The sequence below is a fragment of the Xiphias gladius genome, chromosome 17 (genome assembly GCF_016859285.1).
Source record: "Xiphias gladius isolate SHS-SW01 ecotype Sanya breed wild chromosome 17, ASM1685928v1, whole genome shotgun sequence".
In the NCBI taxonomy this organism is placed as follows: domain Eukaryota; kingdom Metazoa; phylum Chordata; class Actinopteri; order Istiophoriformes; family Xiphiidae; genus Xiphias; species Xiphias gladius.
The window spans coordinates 21,603,529-21,623,819 of NC_053416.1; the positions used below are offsets into that span (position 1 = coordinate 21,603,529).

Genomic DNA, 20,291 nt, shown 5'->3' on the forward strand with positions numbered 1-20,291 from the left:
ACTTGCCTGGCACTATTTCAACTGGGCAAGACTGACAGACAGCTACCCTTTAGCAACTAGCCCACTTATTTCTAAGAAGCGCCATAGCTGCAGGGGTTACAACAGAGCAGGCAAACAAACACGCAAAATCCACAATGTAGTCACTAAGGGAGATTACAGTTGACACAGTCCTACGTAAACCGTGATATGCCCAGAACAGGGCCAGAAAGGTCAGAGGGTTGATGGGCATATCATAGTCCTACGTAAACCGTGATATGCCCAGAACAGGGCCAGAAAGGTCAGAGGGTTGATGGAATGGAAGGACACACTGTAGAAGGTTAATTAATCATATTATAGTGCAGACCTTGCATAATTTAGACTGTTGAGCAAGGTAGAGCTCAACATGCAGCAGCGGGAGCAGGTGGCAGGGGAGCACAGCACACTAACAAAACAGTGAATTAATGATTCAGATTAATGCCACAACAAGTTTAACAGATAGGGACTTGGATACCTGAAAACCTGAGCTAACACCGTCAGAGAGACAGACTTCAAAGGGTGGAAGAGTACAAATGCGTGACTAAGTACCATGACAACAGCTCAACCTGAGCAGTGGATTGCCATGGTGATGGACAGACTACACAGAGCTTCCTGAGTGGAATGCAGCGCAGGACAGAGTCTGTCTGACACTACACACTGAGTGCCTGAACCTACTGAACCAACTGTTCACTTTCAAGCTAAAACAGCTTACGTATCTACACGTTTTACAAGGGAAAAAGCTAGCAGAGCTATAGTCTGACATGCATCTAAACCTTGTTTAAGATGTATATCTGGCATGTGCTATTCCATTCTTCCAGCTCATAACAGGGGAAGTGAACAACCTGAATATTCATAAGAGAGAAATTATAAGAGAGAAATTAAAAATATTTTCAGCCTACCTTGACATTTACGAGGCGAAAAAGAGGTGCCAGAGAATGGACACTGCGCTTAATTGACAGTAACTTTGCTAGGTAGTTGTGTAGGTCACTGTGTGCTTTGTGGTTTGTTGTATTAAATCAATAAAATGTCAGTTAAAATCAAAAATTAGTCACCCAATTAAAAAACATCACTGAATTTTTAATGTTTGTTATATGAAATCTTTGCATATGCAAAAAGGCATATAAACTGAGTGTAGACTGTGTAAAAAAGAAACTCTGTTTAAGTGACCCCAGCAAGATGTGACTTCCAAATAAAATCAAGAAGTGACAGCCATCCAGACAATACGTAATTTCCAGTGCATAGCCAAAAACTGTAATACTAGCATTCCTGCTGATGTAACTTAAATGAGCTTTGGATACTCTCATGCCATTGAATCATCCATCTGACGCTCTATTACACATTCTTATTTTCTTCACATATTTTATGATTAAATATTGTATGGTTTTATTTTTGTGAACTCCCTTTCTGGCAATTCTGTGTCAGCAAGCTTGCCCCTGTGTTGCAGAAAATATTTTCAACAACCTCCAGGAGAGCATGTCCAAGAGGATTCACCTTTATTAGCATCCATGGAAGCCACTGGAGTTTTTGCAGGCTCCTTCATGGCCTTCTGTGCTTGATCAGGTTTAGGGAGCTGTGGAGGATCTGGCAAGACAGGCTCAGGGGCAGGGGGAGGTGCTTCCTCAGCTGCCACAGTTGCAGCCTCATTGGCCATGGAGCGTGTGGTGATCCTTCCCTTACGGCGGCCCTGGCTGTTGGCAGTCTTCCTGCCACGCGGCGTGTTTTGCTCCTTTCCGTCCTCGTCCTCCCCACCGTCACACTTGTCTTTGTCCTTGCCAATGTCCCTGTGGTTTTGGAGAGGGAAAACACAGCTTTAGAGACCATTGGTACAGCACATATCTGTTCCCTTTTGACTCAGCAATAACAGTTCCTTTTAGTAATCTGTTCTTTTCCTCCATGACTGAACACACAAGAAAAGCATTTTAGAATTCGTCTACGCTCAGGTTGGACAGACTTTTTAACAAGTTAGCTAGGTGTCCAGTTTAAGTACCAAAACAGACACTGGTCTACCACTTCCAAGTCTTCTCTAGACCACTAACATGCATTACTCCACCAAAAGCCTGAGGATGTGAAATCTTCTCATCAATGCACCAATTCTGATGTTAATTTATTATTTTAAGAGACAATATAAGACAACATAATCCAATAACATAATATTCATTCTGTTTATCAAAAGGATTCTAATGGGCAAATAAAAAATATAGCATGATAAAAGTCCCCTTCTCGGCTGGCACCATCAAAGCTGAATTTGAAGCCAGCTTTGTGAACTCCTTACTCCTGTGCTCATTTCTTTTCAATGTCAACAGGTTATATCCAGGAAGAATTACTTCATTCACAGCATAAGCTACAGTCATATCCCTTGTTTATAGGTTGGAAGCATATTGTTGATATACACAACTGTAATTGTACAGGGTCATTGGACTATGAAAATGTGAAATGTTTACAGTTTGGCTTTTAAATACCAAGACTGCTTGTAAATACATGCATTTAAAGATATCTAAGTGCCTCTAATGAACGCTATAATTAACTAAAAGCAATGAAATACAGTATAATGCAGTATACTTAACTATCAAACCTTTCCCTGAAATAATCACAGTATATGGAACAAAGACCGACACTAAGTAGCTTTACCTGCAGGCCCTAACGGACTACAGTGACACCAGGACAAAACAACTATTCATAACTCACCTAGAATCCTCCTTTTCATCTTTCTCTTCCTCGTCCTTCTTTTCCTCTTCCTCTTTTTTCTCGGACTTCTCAGATTTTTCCTCTTCGTTTTTTTCGTCTGACTTGTCTTCTTGTGAGGGACGTGTTATTTGCTGGAGACACAACACAAAAGGAAAATAGTTCGTTGTTTCTCCTTGAAACATTAAGAAAAAGGTCAATGTGTAGATTAGTAAAAGTGATTAAAGGTGCTAAAAGTACGCATAAACTGAAAATACAAAGCAGTGCATACTGCTCAGTCCATATCAATGCAGTAATTCAGATGTAAAAAGCTATCATGTAAAACATTTAAAAAGGTCATTTAAAAAAAAAACACCACTAGCATTTTTAAGGGCCATATCCTAATGTATCTCAGACTAGTCTGATACTACTTAAACTATAATACAGAATATACCCCATGTACTCATGTCAAAGCATAATACCTGCCACACACCCTTACCCTTTTCTACACCCCTCCTGACATTTACACACTTTCGGGTCCAGGTTTCCTACATTCTACCAAGCAATATCCATCTTTTAATGTTATACCAGTGCCAGCATTGGCCCTGTGAGCCCAGAGGACCACCTAAAACTGTACAACAGAACATGGGCCTGAATAGTCTGCTTAAATATTCAGTTTGATAGCAGACAGACCAAGTTAGGTGAATGGTAGAAATTTATGCTGCCACCTGGTTAGTAGACTTCCTCCGTTCAAGCTGCTTTTCAGATTTCCTCAAAACTAAAAATACAACAAATATAATGACTAGATAGCATATGAAGATTCTAGTGGTACACCCTGTGCAGATAGGTTTAAGGCTATGCCAGATTTGGAGGATCTTCACATGGTCCAATATCTGCAGAAACATATGAAACACGAGCAAACCACATTGCAGATACTGTTCTGATCTGTCTGCCTTAATTACAAAATAATGAAATTTGGAGTGTGGCCGGTTCTCATGCCTTATTTGTTTCAGTAAATCCCTGAAAGAGAGAAAAGGGCCATAACACTTGTTATGAATTTTATAGTACAATACAACAAATAAAAAGGTAGCAAGTCTTAAGCAGAACAGAAGATGATCTTCATATTTTAAAATAAAAAAGAAAGATGGAGGTTGAGTTCAGATCGATATCCGTGCCTACATAAGTACAGTGAAAACATCATTCAAAACTGACTTTTAAAAAACAAGTCCGACAGAGTGATTGAGGGCAGAGCAACATTCTTTATCATCACTGCTGGCGTGGTACACCACAGAATGCTTCCTCCTGCCTGTTCCATGAAAGCGCTGCGCTGGAACAAGTCTGGCTATGCCAAGCCAAACATCCCATGCTGGTACCAGATGGGGCCAAGGAATGTGCTTCACTCAATGGTAAAGGCAAAAGACATGGACTGAGGCGAAGAGAAGGAAGACAGGGCTACAACATTTAAAAAAAAAAAACCAAAACAAAAAAAAAAAAAAACCCACAAAAGCAGGATTGTGGCTGTCTGTCTATTTTACAACAACATGGCTTTGCAATGAGGAGTCAGGCTGCCATATAAAACAATAAAGCCTGATACAGAAAAGCTTGACAACTCTCTAGAAACAGTAAGCAACTGTCACAGTAGTTTATCAGAGTCAGCCTTAGCTGCTCTGATAGTTGCTGTTTTCAAGTCTTTGTCTCCTGACTTGCAGAATTAGTTGCTGCTCTAGCCAGCTCCAACCTGAGACAGCCAATAATCAGAGGGTTTTCGCCTTCTAGGAGAGGAGTTACATGACTAGCAAAATCAAATCTAAAATATTTAAAAGAAACCTGCATGTGATGCTTTATTAAGTTTACCCCATATACTATATCAGGCTGTTCAGCTCACAGCTTTCCCTTCATGTCCCTTAAATCAATTGTAGACAAAACTGGAAAATTTGATTTGTAGTTGATGTCATCGCTGTTAACTACTAATTTTTTTAAGACTGTTGCTTACAAGCTACTTTTGCATTTACTTTTTGATGCAGAATTGTAGACATGATAGTGCCTCCAATTTCAAAAGAGTGTTAACCCATATTTAGTAAATTGCATGCTAAAATAGCTTAAGAATATTAATGTATCAATATTTTGGAAGTGGTATGATGGTTCTACAGTATAAAATGACTATGCAGCGGCACTGTTCAGTTCTTTAAGGAAAGCCCTGCAGATTCATAGCTCAGATTGTAGGTTGATGTATACACACAGGATCACGTCAAACTTGGACTGGGACTTAAATTCTTGACTCATTTCCTGCCTGCAGAAATCTGTAAAGAATGTTTTTGGCACTCAACAATTCAGGGCACTTTTTGCAGAGGAGACCACTCTGTTTTAGGGAAGAGTTATTCTCCCCATACATGTCGTTCACTGAGATGCTGTTCTGGTTGGGTCTGGGAGTGCTCATGTTTGCTTTGGAGGTGGTCAGAGAGCCGTGGCATTCCTGCCTCTTCTCCCACACTGCGTAAAGAGCCTCTACACAGATGTTCTCCAAAAGTCAATGAGGCCCTGTGGTTCTGTGGTTCTTCAGTGTTTTTAAATGAAGCTCTTTCCTGACCTGGCTTGAATATTTTGAGAGTTTTAATTTCTCCCCTCTTTTGCTGATTCACAAGTCCTGTTTGATTTAGGAAATGACAGAGCCACAAGTCAATCTTCCCTTTGCTACCACAGAACTTCGACCACCAGAGGAATCTCTCACCCTTGCTTCAAGCAATTCCACTGCTGGAATAGGAAACGAAAAAACTACTTATAATTATACTAATTTTTTTTTACTATGTATCACCTGCAATTCATTACAGTTACTGCCATCATCCTATGACACAATTAGCCAAAACAAAATGTCTCTTGAAAAATTCAAGTAAAGGAATCCTTGAAAGAAGGAAAAAGGGAAAGAATAGGGGATAAGTTTAATACACTATATTTAATAGCAGCATTTTAACCCAAGGTATATAGCTTGCATTCATTTTGGCTGAACATGCACTATCCAACTGACAGTAACATTAATTCTTAAGCATTCATGGTGGAACAATTTACTGCTAAAAATAAAGCATAAATTAGCCAAAGTTACCCTGGTTACTAGGAGCTCCGCTGGGAAAGAACTGCTCATCATTGGTGCTACAAACCAATGAAATCTACTTCACAACTTGATAAACTTTAGTGCCAGGGAATTAAGAAAGGGAAAATTTTGCCTTTATGGACCCCCATAACAAAGGGGGTTGTTTAACAAAAATTTATCATTAACCATTTAGCAATTACAGCAATTTTTATACAGAGTCGATGCAAATGGAGGGGGCCATCATTAGGCTGAAAAAAAACGAAAACAAAACAAACCTATCAGACAGGTGGCAGAAACTTAGGGAGTGGCCAATCAACAATTTGGTACATTCTTAAAAAGAAGAAATGCACTGGTGAGCTCAGCAACACCAAAAGGCCTGGAAGACCACGGGAGATCACTAAAGTGGATGATCGCAGAATTCTTTCCTTCGTAAAGAAAAACCCTTGACAACATCTAGTCAGGTCAAGAACACTCTCGAGGAGGTAGGCGTATCATTGTCTACAATCAAGAGACGCCTTCATTGATGTAAAAACAGAGGGTTTACCACAAGGTGCAAACCACTAGTAACACTCAAGAACAGAAAGGCCAGATTAGACTTTGCCAGAAAACATCTAAAAAAAACTGCCCAGTCTTGGAACAAGTTCTTTGGACAGATGAAACCAAGATGAATTTTTACCAGAATGATGGGAAGAGAAGAGTATGGGGAAGAAAAGGAAAGGATCATGATCCAAAGCAAACCACATAATTTGTCAAACATGGGGGAGGCAGTGTTATGGCATGGGCATGTATGGCTGCCAATGGAAATGGGTCACTAGTGTTTATTGATGATGTGACTGCTGATACAAGTTGCAGGATGAATTCTGAAGTCTATGGGGCTCTACTATCTGCTCAGATTCAGCCAAATGCTGCAAAACTGATAGGACAGAACATCACAGTACAGATGGATAATTAATCAAAAAATACTTTGAAAGCAACCTAAGACCTTTTCAAGGCAAAGCAGTGGAATATTTTTCAATGGCCAAGTCAGTCACCTGACCTCTACCAAGTTGAACATACTTTTCACTTCCTGATGACAAAACTGAAGGAAAAAAGACCCACAAATAAGCAACAACTGAAGATGGCAGCAGTAAAGGCCTGGCAAAGCATCTCAAGGGAGGGGACTCAGCAATTTGGTGATGTCCATGGGTTCCAGGCTTCAAGCAGTCATTGACTGCAAAGGATTTTCATCCAAGTAATAAAAATAATCCTTATATTTATAATTATGTTGGTTTGTCCAATTACGTTTACACCTCTGAAAATGAGGGTTTATGTTTAAAAATGGCTATAATTTCTAAACGGTTGATGTGATATTTTTGTTAAAAAAAAGAAAGAAAAGACGACGGCCAGGAGATGGCTACATTGTGTTTCTGAGAGAAGACTGCTGCCTGCTCTATTTTTTCTTCTTAACAAGTGTGCATTCTAATAGCATGCTAAACCTCAAAAGTCAAATCAGTAAAAAAGTGGAAAAAGGTGGCAGACCATCGAAGCAAAAAAAGCCTGTGGAACTTCATATTTTATACAATATGATGACTGATGATGACTTGCATTTCAGTTATAGGCTTTCATCAGCATGAAAAGTGGTGACAATAAAGTGCTTGTATACAAGACAATCAAGTCAATGACTTGACTCAATAAAGGGTTTGCAGCAGACCACTCCCAGCCCACTCTGAGTCCTTTGTGGCTAATTAAGAATTACAAAATTGAGCTTTATGTTATAATTTTTATCTTTTAACGCATAAAATATTGCAGTGACAACCGTGAATTACTCACATTTTTCTTCCTAAATGCTAAAAATGTGTTTGTATTCCATTCTGGCATTCTACAACAAACACATGCTCGGTTGTCAGCGTCCTGCTCTTCTGACCAATGTGTTGTGTTAACAAGTTAAACAACAAAGTATGGCTTATAGCGCTGGTGTTTTACCTCATCAGATGGACGCCATAGCAGAGTTCTTTAGAAGGGCTGCTTGGCCACAGAGTCGCCACACAGATTTCCAGGAAAGGGTGTCTTCAGGCTGCTTATACCGCCCAAAGAATTGTTCATTGTATTGTTTTAACAAATTAAACAAAATATGGCCTCTAGCACAGGTGTTTTGGAACATCAGATGAGATCAAACCTAAGGGATGGCTATGGTAAAACTGGATTTTTGCAGGGTTGCAATGGAAGATGGGTTGTGTTATCTCACAGTACACAGCCTTTGTTTCACATTTGTCTTTGGTTCTCCTGACAATGGCTGACGAAGAGATAAGCAGATTCTTTTTTTTTTTTTTTTTTTTCCCCCCAGCGACAACTACACTGGTTCCATGACCAATAAAAATATGTCAGAGAAGATCACAATAATATGCATATTTTTGTTTCGATATATAATGTCTGTTTTAGAATTACGATGAATACAAAAGAAATCAAATTGCAAATATTGACAATTCTGAAAACTAATAACCACATCTATACAATATGATTAAAGGGCATCCTGGTGAACCGGCACTCCAAGACAACTACCAAATTACAGCAACTTTATGCTGTGTAATCCAAAATAATCTAATTTCAAACTGGAATAAGAAAATACTTTTTCCACAATAGTGGAGTCCTAGAAGGTCATTAAAATAAATGTGAAAGTTACAGCATTAAATTATAACAGTCACTGAGGGACTGAATCTCCCTTTGTTATAAATGTAGATAAATATTAATTAAATAAAAACTCATAAGAGACCATAAAAGAGAAGATCATAACAGGCCACACTGTATTGCAGCTGGTCCTAACTGGATCTCCATTTAAACAGTCTAGTGCAAACATTACCAAAGCTGCATTAAAAAAAAAAACAAAAAAAAACAAATACTAATAAGTTGAAAGTATTTTTTTGCTGTGAAAAAAAAAAGTACTGTTAAATTGAAACTTTAGTTTTAAGGGTGGAGCTTGTAGTTGACAGAGATATAGAGATGCTGTGCTTCTGTCAGAACAGACCAGCAGGAGCAAGAAGACCCTCAGACACGACATTGGAGTTAAGGAGCAAGTTCTATTTTTAAAAATAACCAATGAAATGGTTGCAGACACAGCGGGGATGTAGCCTATGCAGGCTTCCACAGAGGTGTGTGTTGTGAGTACTCAACTGATGTTTATTGTTGGGTTTTTTTGCGCGTTCACAAGCCAAGTCAGAATATTCATTTAGATCAGACATACAGCGAATAAGGTTCAGCTGACATGGGGAACATACAGTATACTTGAAGCACATTCATTAATAAATAGTCCATAAAATGTCAGTGTGTCTAATGCCTAATAAACTCTGCACTATAAAATGTGACATTAAAAACTAATTCCTACATTTTCTCATCTCAAAATACCCTATAACATAAACACATATGTACATGCATGACCACACAGCCTTGGTTTGACAGTTAAATTAAAAATGTCCTAGAAAAACTACCCTAAAATAGCTGAATCCGACTGCCTACAAGCCTCAAGTAAATATGTCGGCTAAGAAACGAACTGCCCAAGCAAAAGAGCAACAGAAAGTACGACAGACAAAAAAGAGAAGATACAGGACAACGGAAATAAACTGACTTAGTGTGTCCTCAAGTTAAAAAACAAAAACAAAAAAACAAAACAAAATCTGTGGTTCCAAAGCCAGTGACATACCTGCAAGCTCATTTGTTGGTCATAAAAACCCCTTGCTCTGCTGTGAGCCACAGCTTACTGGTGTTGCAAATATGAGTTTACCCTCCAGTAGTTCCATAGCGGTGGTAACGATAGCAGTAGAGGGGCAGGACAGCACCATAGCAGAGCTCCTTAGAAGGGCTGCGGGGCCACGGCACCGCCACACATATTCCAGGAAAGCGTGTCATCAGGCCGCTTAAGCCGCCCAAAGAATTGTCCATCTCACATGCACGCACTAATCTATGCAGGGTCACTCAAGGTAATCCCTGCCGTGCACTCCTCTTTGATTGGCACTCACAGCAGCACAGTGAGTTTTGGACTGTACCAAGTCAGCTGTTTCAGAGAGGGGTGACTCTCTCTCGCTCTCTTTCTTTCTCTCTGTCTCTCTCTCTGTCAGAGGAACAGAAGAAAGAGGAAATGGAAAGCGAAAAAAAAAAAAAAAAACAGCACACACTCAACCAGCTAAGCTGCCAGCACGGACTCTGTCTCGCTGACGGTTTTTTTCACTCAGTTTCACTCACTCACCCTACATTCCATTGCTCTTGCTTCTGCTCACTCTGTCCTCTTCCTTCCCTTTCTAATGACTCACTCTACTCACTCCAACTGCAGTTATTAAGTCACACCAGTAGCTTGGTAATCCACAACATCCTGATGTGCATTACTCCAAATGGCAAAAGAAAAAAAACTGTATTACATTCTCAACAACCACAAGACTATTTGGAAAAACTGGAGCCGTTGAAGCAATTGACCTAAATCTTGATGGAGAGACGATGATAGAGACCATCTTACACACACTTTTACATTACATCGACAACCTATGGAAAACCAATGTTTTTATGTGTTCCAATCCCACAAAATTGGTAAAAGTGTAAAAACAATATTGTAGGAACCACCTTTAGTAGTTATGATACATGACATGTTAAGAACTGCACTGCAGAAGCTGAGAGGGATCTTGCGTGAACACTGGGTACCTGGTATTTATCAGTATTCAACAGTCTAATATGGATCTTCAAATGGGTGTCGAACCAAGGTTCACACTGTTTCACTGAGATCACCTGAGAAGATTAATTTATGCGTCCCCTATCTCTCACAAAAAACCCTCACTGTTTCTCAAATTTAGAAAAAGCAACTTATAATTGATCCACCATATGAAATGATCATGAAATCCAAAAACACACATATTCTTTAGTAAGCTATCACTATGTCACTAGCTCACAAGTTGCCTACACAGAAAGGCATTTTTCTGCACCTCCTGGGCAATCTGTGCAGAGTAATGGATAAGTTCTCTGTCAACTGCTGGCAGGTTCATACTATGAATCGTGCAAAAATTAAAAGGCTAACTAGAGGTGAATCATCCATGAAGAAATTGCAACTGTCACTTAGGAAAATAAGAAGAACCATCTTGTGCTCTCCACCTCCTACTATGTAAAGAAACAGTCTATACCAACCCACTGTGTTACACAGTATATGTACTTATATGTACTACTTGGCAAAGAGAAAGAATGGCCTGTACAATGACTGTGGTGTCAGTGAAGAAAGGAGAAAACATCTACCAGAATGAGTGAAAATTATTTTTAATCTAAAATCTTAAAATTATTCCAACTCCTTCTACATGTCAATAAATATGGAATTATCTAATTTCTGGTGCATTAGTTGTTACTGATTTTTATGAAACTGTTCAGTCCAGTGATACTGCTATAGCCCTTGTTTATGTTCCTTTTGCTTTTATATTTGTCGCAGTATTACATTATTAAAATGCACACACACACACACACACACACACACACACACACACACACACACACACACACAAACACTTTTCTAACTAGGAGTGGGTCCCATTTTTCCCTATGTTCTGAATGTCACACTTGCCCTGGCCTAGCCTTTTGTCTCCACTGTGTGTTTGGACTGCTGAAACTGTCTACAGGAGCAGAATATAGTACATCATTATTATGTTAGTGTGTGTTTTTTATTGGATTTGAAAAGGGGCTGCAACTAACGATTCTTTTCATTATTGATTATTTTGTTGATTGTTTTCGTGATTAATCAAGTAAATGTTTGATCTATAAAATATCAAAAAACAGTGAAAAATGCCTGTCACAATTTCTTAAAGCCCAAGGTGACTTTATTTTGTCGTTCTAACAGTCTAAAACCGCAAAATATTCAGTTCAGTATCAAATAAAACAAAGTAAAGCAGCTAATCGCCACAACTGAGAAATTGGAAAGAATGAATGTACGGCATCTATTGAAAAAAAAAAAAAAAAAAAAAAAACTTAAACAAGGAACACAATTTCAAATTATTTGGCAATTATTTTTCTGTGTATGAACTAATTAATCGATGAATCGATCAAACTCAAAACTTTGTTGATAATTTACTGGGAGCAAAAGCGTCAGTTTACTAATCCTGAGCAAATTTTCCTGAATGTGCAAACTCCTATTTACATATACTAAATGCTATACTTAATGTATATTTGACTGTATTTGGTGAAGTATACATATTGTATCTTCTACAAATAGTGCTGATTTATCTTTAGGAGAAGTGACACACAAGCAAGTCATACCGTAGCGATATCACAATAATCCAAGGGTTACTTGCTAATAATTCAAGAAAATGGTGGGGAGTACTTCCTGTTTTGCACACTCTGGCCAATGAATAGTACCAGCAAAGGGGATGCCAAATTCTTACCACATAACACTATAGGTAGGTGTGGCGCATGTGTCATATATGTGGTGGAAATACAGTATATATCTCATAAACAAAATGCAATGTCAGTTTTGTGAGTAAACATGAAACAGGTGTGGCAAAACAGTCAGACAGACCCAATGCTGCAAACTAAGCATGTGAAACGATGGCATCTCGCAGCCACCTGACAGAATTGTTTCCATCCCGAACACCCTTTAAATACTTGTTTCTCTGGAAAGTTTGTTCGATCTAAAATGTTAGACAAAGTAGTTGTACTGCTCTTCTTTATTTAAAATTAAACTGGACTTACTACTTCATCAAATTTAATACTTTAATGCCGCTTTATTCATCAGGAGAACCTACTTTCATATACAACGATAAGCCCCAACATTAAAAACGCTAACTGGTTTTAATGTTGTGCTGATCAACATAATTTCAAACAACATTTGATCAAGAGAGAGAGACAGATATTAAAATATAAGATGAAGTCTTAGGTTTACCTGATTCCTTCCTCTCCGTCTTCCATAATTTCGCCTCACCAGTGTCTTGTAGTTGTGGTTCTTCTTGGTTAAGTAGTAGTATAGGACACAGTCAGCAACACACTGAAACAAAAAAATCACAACATATTCAAGCATTTGCTTGTTTCTTTTCATATGTGCTCAGATGAAAAGAACGTGTTTATTACTCCTGTGCAGTATATCACAATCAATATTTTATTGATGACCGTCTTTTAGTGGAAGAAACCACACGCCAAACGGCTTAATCAACATGGAACATTTAGTGCAGATTTTAATTTTTATGGTCATTATAGAGAAATACCTTATACATAAAAAAATCTAAATAAGCAGTTCTGAAAGGATTTATGATAGATGCATAAATAATTAAAGCTAAATACTTCATTACATCTTGTTTAACTCAACTACAACATTGATAAAAATTTAAAGTTTTTATTTTACTATGAAACAGTGATTGTAGAGCCTTGAGGTCTTCAATCCAAAAGAGTCATGTGTTTCGGACTTTGGGAGAGTGCGTCTTTAATGTAACACTCAAAAGATATCAATAATAATCCTGCTATATATGCTAAAAATTGGAACGTGTGAAAATACAAGCAGCAGCTTACCTTTCTCTCTAAGTAAGAGGCAATCAGGCCAAAGTTCTTGGGGTGTTGAACAAACCTGCGAAGAGATGCCAGCCGTTATTGATGTGCTTTAGCCAAAAATTGATCAATGCAAGTGTAAGGTGGCATTAACGTCCAGAAACCATTTCTGCACTACTTACTTCTCTTTAAAGATCTCCTTTTCATGCTCAGTCCAAACATTCATGAACTGCCGGGCTTTGTACATCTTCATTGGGTCATCCATTCGGCCATTCATGTTGATAAATTTAACTCGCCTCTGCTCAGAATCGTACATCATGGGAGGGATGACTGACAGCTGTCTCATCTGTTTCTCATTGTTCTGTGGAACATGGACAGGCGAAGTGGCCATAGTTACACCGATAAGGAATAGTCTCCCTTGTTCAATAAACCATCTTTCTACATGGAAATATGCTCCCAGTCTTTGTGATTTATGCAGATTATATCCAGGTCATCTTTTACTTTTGGGCACCCATAGTCAAAAGTAAAAGATGACCTGATTTCCAAAAAGGCATAAAGTTAAAGATGACACATTTCTTTATTATTTTCAGCAGGATTATTTTTTTATTTCCATCTTTTAGAGTTCCAAAATAAATTCTCGTTTGGGGATTTTCCCTCATTCTTCCTGCAAAAGGCTTCTAGTTCTGAGATTCTTGGGCCGTCTTGCATGCATTGCTCTTCTGAGGTCAATCTTACGAGCATTTCTCTCTGATAGTTTTCTTAGTCTCCCAGACCTCAACTTGACCTCCACCTGTTAACTGTCATTTCTTAATTACATTACAAACAGAGGAAAAAAACTACCTGAAAAACACTTTGCTATCTTCTTACAGCCTTCCGCTGCTTTGAGGGCATCAGTTATTTGAATTTTCAGAGTTCTAGTCAGCTGCTTAGAGGGGGCCATGGATGCTGATTGTTTGGACAAGGCTTTAGGAGTCAGAGTATTTATAAAGTTTTGAAATTGACATCACTTAGCCTTTCCTAACAATGACTGTGAACAAACGATGATTAAAACCTAAAAGCCAAAACAAAAGTATTACATTAATCTTGCTTAAAAAGTTGAAATCTTAATTTTACACCTTTTGGAGATCTTCTACTAACTTAACTATTCGCAGTAACAGAAAAGGGGGGGGGGGGTCCCCAAACTTTTTCATGCCACTGTATACTCAAAATGTTGAACTCAGAAATGCTACAGAGATCTCTACCTGTTAAAAAACACTAACTGTTTGGACTATTGTCATCTAGGTATGTAGTTTCATATCTACACTGTAATATATTTCAAAGTCACTACAGTTAGTACCCACCTCCTGCTCAGAAAGGCCATCTATGATTTCCGAAATCTCATGCTCACTTCTTGCAATTGTTGCAGAAAGGCCTGTTCCTCTTTGTCCAACCCTGTGGAAAACAGGGACATATTGCATTACATTGCATTAAATGTTGCATTAAATTTGTATGCTGTGCAAAGACAGTATTTAAAGATTTCCAAGCTTTCAATTACTTATTTATAACTGTTTCCTTTCCAAACAAAACCAAGTCAAATTGTTAAAATGAGCAACAGGAGACAAGTTAACAAACAGAATCAATGTACCCATTATTAATGAATAAAAGTCTCTCTGACCAGTTATTACTTGTTTCCTCCTTCGTGGTCTAGCAGTCTGCATAAACATTGCTGACATGCAAACTCTTACTTGGAGATTTCAATGAAAGCAGAAAGCACAAAGCATCAGCATGGGCAAGAACCAGAAGCTGGACTGACCCTGCCTCCCAACCTTTGCTTCAGTTGTGTCTGTGATGGCATAATGTAGAGCTAGCAAAAAAAGCCACTGCTGCATGTAATAGAAGGTTATATTCCGCTTAAAGCCTCTATCATAAAATCTACTCTTGTAAACAACAGTTTCCAGTTCATTTACCGGTATTAAACAGAAGTCGTGCTGGGCTATAAAACCATGATAACACATGTCAATATTTATTCTCTGAAAATAAATATTAACTTGTAATTTTTCAGTGAACTGGGCATCAAAGATACTGCCTTCTTTAAGGATAGGTCAGGACCCCATAAAGCAAATCAAATGGAGTACAGTTAATCTCCTTCCACCAGCTACTTAATTGTCTCCATCAGAGATGTAACAATCAGTCGATCAACACAAAATTCATCTGTAACAATTCTGATAATTGATTAATGGTTGATTCCGACTTCTGAAATGTGAATATTTGTTTTTCTTAGTCATCTATGATAAACTGAATCTCTTTGGGTTTTGGAGTGTTGGTCAATAAAATTGGGCAATTTAAATATGTAAATGCTGACTACTAACTACTATGAAGATAGTAGTTAGTTGCAGCCCTAGTCTGTATGAAAACAAAGTCTACCTCTTTCCAGTATAAATCAATACACACTACTGAGGTGAGGAGGAAGATCGTAAAGCAATTTGTGAACTGTATCAGTGTGCTTCTGAACAAAGAACCAATCATAGCCAACCATATATTGTGCCACAAATATATTATGTTACTGTGCTAACCAGTTATGGGTAAAAACTGTTACCTCTGGAAGCGCTCCTGCTGCTCTCTCTGCTTGCGGATCTCAGGGAATTGCCTTTCATAGTACTCCCGTGTTCTGCTCTCCTTGGCTTTGCGTCTAGGATTGTTCTCCATTCGCTCTACCTTCTTCTCCCACGCTTCCATCAGCTGGTCATAGCGCTGGCAGATCTTCTGTTCCTGGGTACACAGCATGAAAAATGCACAACTGCATCAGGAGTGGGTGTCTATCACAACAAGGGTCAAAAGAACTTCTTGTCAATGCAATGATCCAGAAGATCCACAAGGAATATAGCTTTGGATATCATGAGGGTGCTGATATTTTCAAATTCACAAATAAAATCTGTCACCCACAACTATTCTGAATTATTAAGATACTGACTGTGATACAGATTAAAAGGGTGTCTTTTGATGCTATAATGTTACCCCACTGTAAAGGTCCTTACAATATGGGGGTTTTTTGATTTTAAAAAAATACATATTTTTTTATATACAACTTGTACAATGGTTATGAAGTTCTGAGGGTGAGAAATTCTCATGTTTCATATTAAGCGATGGATAGAGCTCAGTTTGTTGTACGAACAGCTTATGTAATATGTTGCTAGGTCATGCTAGGTCAATGGAAAGAAGAGGCAAAATAGATGCAAATAATGGAAACACGATTATTAAAACCTAACTATCAGGTTAATGATCAACAATGACCGTGACATTTCTCTTTCCTATAGGCTGTGTAGGTGAACATGAATTTATGCGTGCATGTTTTATTTTTTAAATACACAAATCAGTGAAATCAGCATTACAGTTTAACTTAAAAACTGAAAGTAAACACGAACACAAAAGTAAACAACTACAGACAGACGGCAGAAACTTCAAGTGAGAGCAGAAGAGTTTAGAGAGCTCAGGAACTGGCTGTGTTTGTTGTGGGTTTGTGCCTGTCTTTCAAATTGCCTAATTCAGTGTCCTGACCCCGGCACAGTTTGTTCTGAGGCAACTATTCTGTTTACAAATAGCCTTTATAAGCTCATTGCCATTTTTGTTACAGATGCTTACCTTTTAATATACACACCTAAACACTTTTACTGTATAAAAAAAAAAAAAAAAAATCTAACTCATTTCCAGAGGCGTAAAAGTTAAAATGTTTAGTGAAAATATGGAAAGACTCTTGTTTTGGGAGGACAATACACCCTCGTTTCCACTCTCTGCAGCAAGGGAAAAACAATTCACCTTCCTCTTGGCATAAGGCCATGTGAACTCTGCCATTGTTCAGAGTCTAAAAAAGGTCTGTCTGACCCTGACAGGGAAAAGCCAGACAAAGGTGGGAGCCACTGAGCAATTGCAATACAAAAAAGAGCCGAGTGTTTCAACATGGGTTATTCTGAAATATTTAAATCACCGGTTACAGATAAGAAAGACAGAAAGACATTCACAAGTGCATTGCTCAAACCTGTTCTTTGATGTGACAATATTTGTTATTCTGCTGAAAAAAAAAGCAGTTATTGACTCATACAATACTTTTCAACAGACAGGGGAAACCTAGGCGTTTCCCATTTTGTAGGAAACTTGCCATACCTAATGCAACGCAATGTTAGTCAGTTGGTCCACAACAATACCTGAAATATCCAACAACTATTGGATGGATTTCCATGAAATTTTGTAGACATTCATGGTTCCCATTCTACTGACTTAATAGTAATTTCCTTACTGTTCTTGTAGCGCCACCATGAGGTTGACATTTGAGGTTTTAAGTGAAATGTCCCAACAACTTAACTTAATCAGAATTAGGTTTTAATTGGATCAATTCTTTGGTTTATTAGCAAATATTTATAAACCTAATGACATTCCCATCAGCCTCAGCTGTATTTTGTTTTTAATGCTAATTAGTAATTGTTAATTGTTGCTAACACACCAAACTAAGATGGTGAACATGGTAAACATTATACCTGTTAAAACATCAGCATGTTAGTAATGTCACTGTGAGCATGTTAGCATGCTGGCGTGAGTGGGGCGTTAGCCCCACAGCTGTGCCTAAGTACAGCCTCACAGAGCCACTTGCATTGCTGTAGACTCTTGATCTGGTTAGTTAATTGGTCTCACTGCAGCCCACAATTTTAAGATTTCACACTACATGTAGAGAGACCTAGTATTCAAAAGTTTCTTATTTTAAGCATTGGATATAACTAGCATTAAATGTTCAATGAGCTCCAGTATTTAACATTCTGTCCAACAACATGGACAATCAAACAACTACAGACTTTTGTTTCCTGAACTGAGTTTCAAGATGACAAGAAGATTGAGAGAAAAAGTATGGAGTTAAAATGCTTTTGTGTAATATTAAGACCATATTCTCTTTGAGTCAGACTAAGCAATACACTGTCTTGTGTCTGGCTTTTGAACTCAATTATATAAAAAAATACAAATGTTAAAACCTGTGGTTTGTTGAATATGTGCAAAGTAATCACAGTTAGTCAGTATTCTGTAGCTTTAGGTAAACAAGGAAGATACCACGTATCAAAAGATTTAACTATCCCAATTATATTTCCCCTGTTCAGTCGAGGTTATCTGAGTGCAAACAGTCAGGTATGATATGACTGTTACAGTGACCATGGGAATGGGAGCTGCCACTAATGTTGTCTCCGGAGCACAAACACAAATACCTGGAACTTGCTTTCTTAACAGCAAGGACACTTACCCTTTGTTTACGAGCATGATTCCTCCTCTTAAAAAACAAAATCAGCTTCTTCCTCATGACTTGGTTGCTGAAATACAACAACAAAAATTATGTGGCATTTACCAAAAATCATACAAAACTGCATGACATAAAAAGTAATGCGCTAGTAGAAACCTCTGATTTCACCAGAGAAGATCTAATCAGTACAAAGATGGTCTAACAGTACCTTTGTAAATTAAAACATTTTTTAGAGGGATACAGCTTCTTTTAAGACATATCATGAACATATCATTGTTTATTTGCAATCTGGCAGGTACAAAACACTGCAAACACTTCTGTTTACTCATGATGGTGGCTGTGGGGAGAGAACAGTGAGAGCTGACCCTGAGAGTGTGGCCTATGCAGCAGATTCACACAGAGGGGGTGTCTGTCTTGATAAAAGACTGAGCCAGATGGGCCTCTCTCATAGTACACACTGATAAGGGTTTTATCCTAGACGACATGACCTTCAGCCCCCAACACAACCCCTACTTTTAAAGCAGCTAATGCAGGCACACATACATTCTTTCACTTCCTTTCTCAATCACTCTCCTTGATGTCAGTAGGGCAACTCAATGGGGTCACTCAACAATCAGATTAGACAGATTTATCAGCTGGGTTTATCTTGCTGAGGTCAGCATTACTTCCAACACTTTGCTAAGCTGAGATGGTTCCTATACTGTAAGTGTGGTGTGCAAGGTTCTTGCACTTTACAAAAGACGACAGGTAATCATAAAATGAAGCTGTGGAACAAATGTAGATACTCACGTCTTGATGTTGTCATGGTACACCTTCGTGTCTGATGGCTGATTGTATAGGGGCTAAGAAAAGAAAAAGCAGAAGAGGAACAGGTAGTGGATTAATCCTTAGCTATTACGCAAAGAGGTATATCAACTTGCTACTGAGCTAAGTGTTACTTATTCCTCAAAGGTAAAAAATTTTTACTGAAAATCACATACCAGCTCAACCTTGGGACCAAGACCTTCCAGTATTTTATGGGCCTCTTCAGCTTTTTTCTAGAAAAATGGACAGGAGTTGATAACTTAATTACAAGGCCCTCCAAAAGCAAAGGGAAACTGCAATCTGAGCACTTTCAAAGAAAGAGATTTTCACCTGAAAAACATGATGCCTGAAGATCAGTATTATATTATATCTGGGTTAAATCTTTAGATCTGATGATTTACTGTAAATATATAGGAAGCTTCAATTAAGAAATAACTTAAATGGGGCCATGCATTGATTAAACATGACTACCATTTACAGCAATTTAAATTATCCAATTGAGTTACTGATCAAGGGTGTGATCTGTTACAGAACTCCAGACTAACTTTTTTAAGTCGTTGCACTGGTGCACCTGAATTTTTCATTCAGGTGCATCAGCACATAATTTAGGTGCACCCAAAATTTTATTTTATAAGCAGTGTTAAATTTCATTATCATTTCTGACTCCACACTGCTTAGGTTTGTCGTTGCCTGCTGCTAAAACGCAGCAGGGAGGGGGGCTTCTGTGCGGCCACAAACTTGTCATGGCACAGGACATGCTTCTTGGAAACAGAGTGCTTTTTTTAATGTGTCAATTTGGAACATCGATACTCTGAAGGCAAAAGCACTGTTCCCAATCATGCTTTGGCTGCACTCTTTGAATTAAACGAAATGTATAATTTCTTTTTATCATATCTGAACCACAGAAATTGGACAAGCGATTTTTTTTTTTAAAGGGCATGTATATTTTAGCCCTTTTTTATGTCATAGGTTCTGGCTCAGCGTCAGATGAGATTGTCTCCA

The 20,291-nt window shown here is 38.2% G+C and overlaps 1 protein-coding gene across 2 annotated transcripts in view; it reads right to left on the bottom strand.

Moving 5' to 3' along the window:
- Positions 1-20,291, bottom strand: part of ncor1 (nuclear receptor corepressor 1) — a 60,551-nt gene that overhangs the window by 26,319 nt on the left and 13,941 nt on the right. For both annotated transcript variants that reach the window (XM_040149571.1, XM_040149570.1), the window contains exons 7-16: positions 19,466-19,522; positions 19,275-19,327; positions 18,489-18,555; positions 15,807-15,979; positions 14,572-14,662; positions 13,414-13,592; positions 13,256-13,310; positions 12,636-12,737; positions 2,701-2,831; positions 1,507-1,796 (exon numbers count right to left, since the gene is read on the bottom strand). In XM_040149571.1, coding sequence (XP_040005505.1) covers positions 1,507-1,796; positions 2,701-2,831; positions 12,636-12,737; positions 13,256-13,310; positions 13,414-13,592; positions 14,572-14,662; positions 15,807-15,979; positions 18,489-18,555; positions 19,275-19,327; positions 19,466-19,522 — 1,198 coding nt within the window. The remainder of the gene's footprint in view (positions 1-1,506; positions 1,797-2,700; positions 2,832-12,635; positions 12,738-13,255; positions 13,311-13,413; positions 13,593-14,571; positions 14,663-15,806; positions 15,980-18,488; positions 18,556-19,274; positions 19,328-19,465; positions 19,523-20,291) is intronic.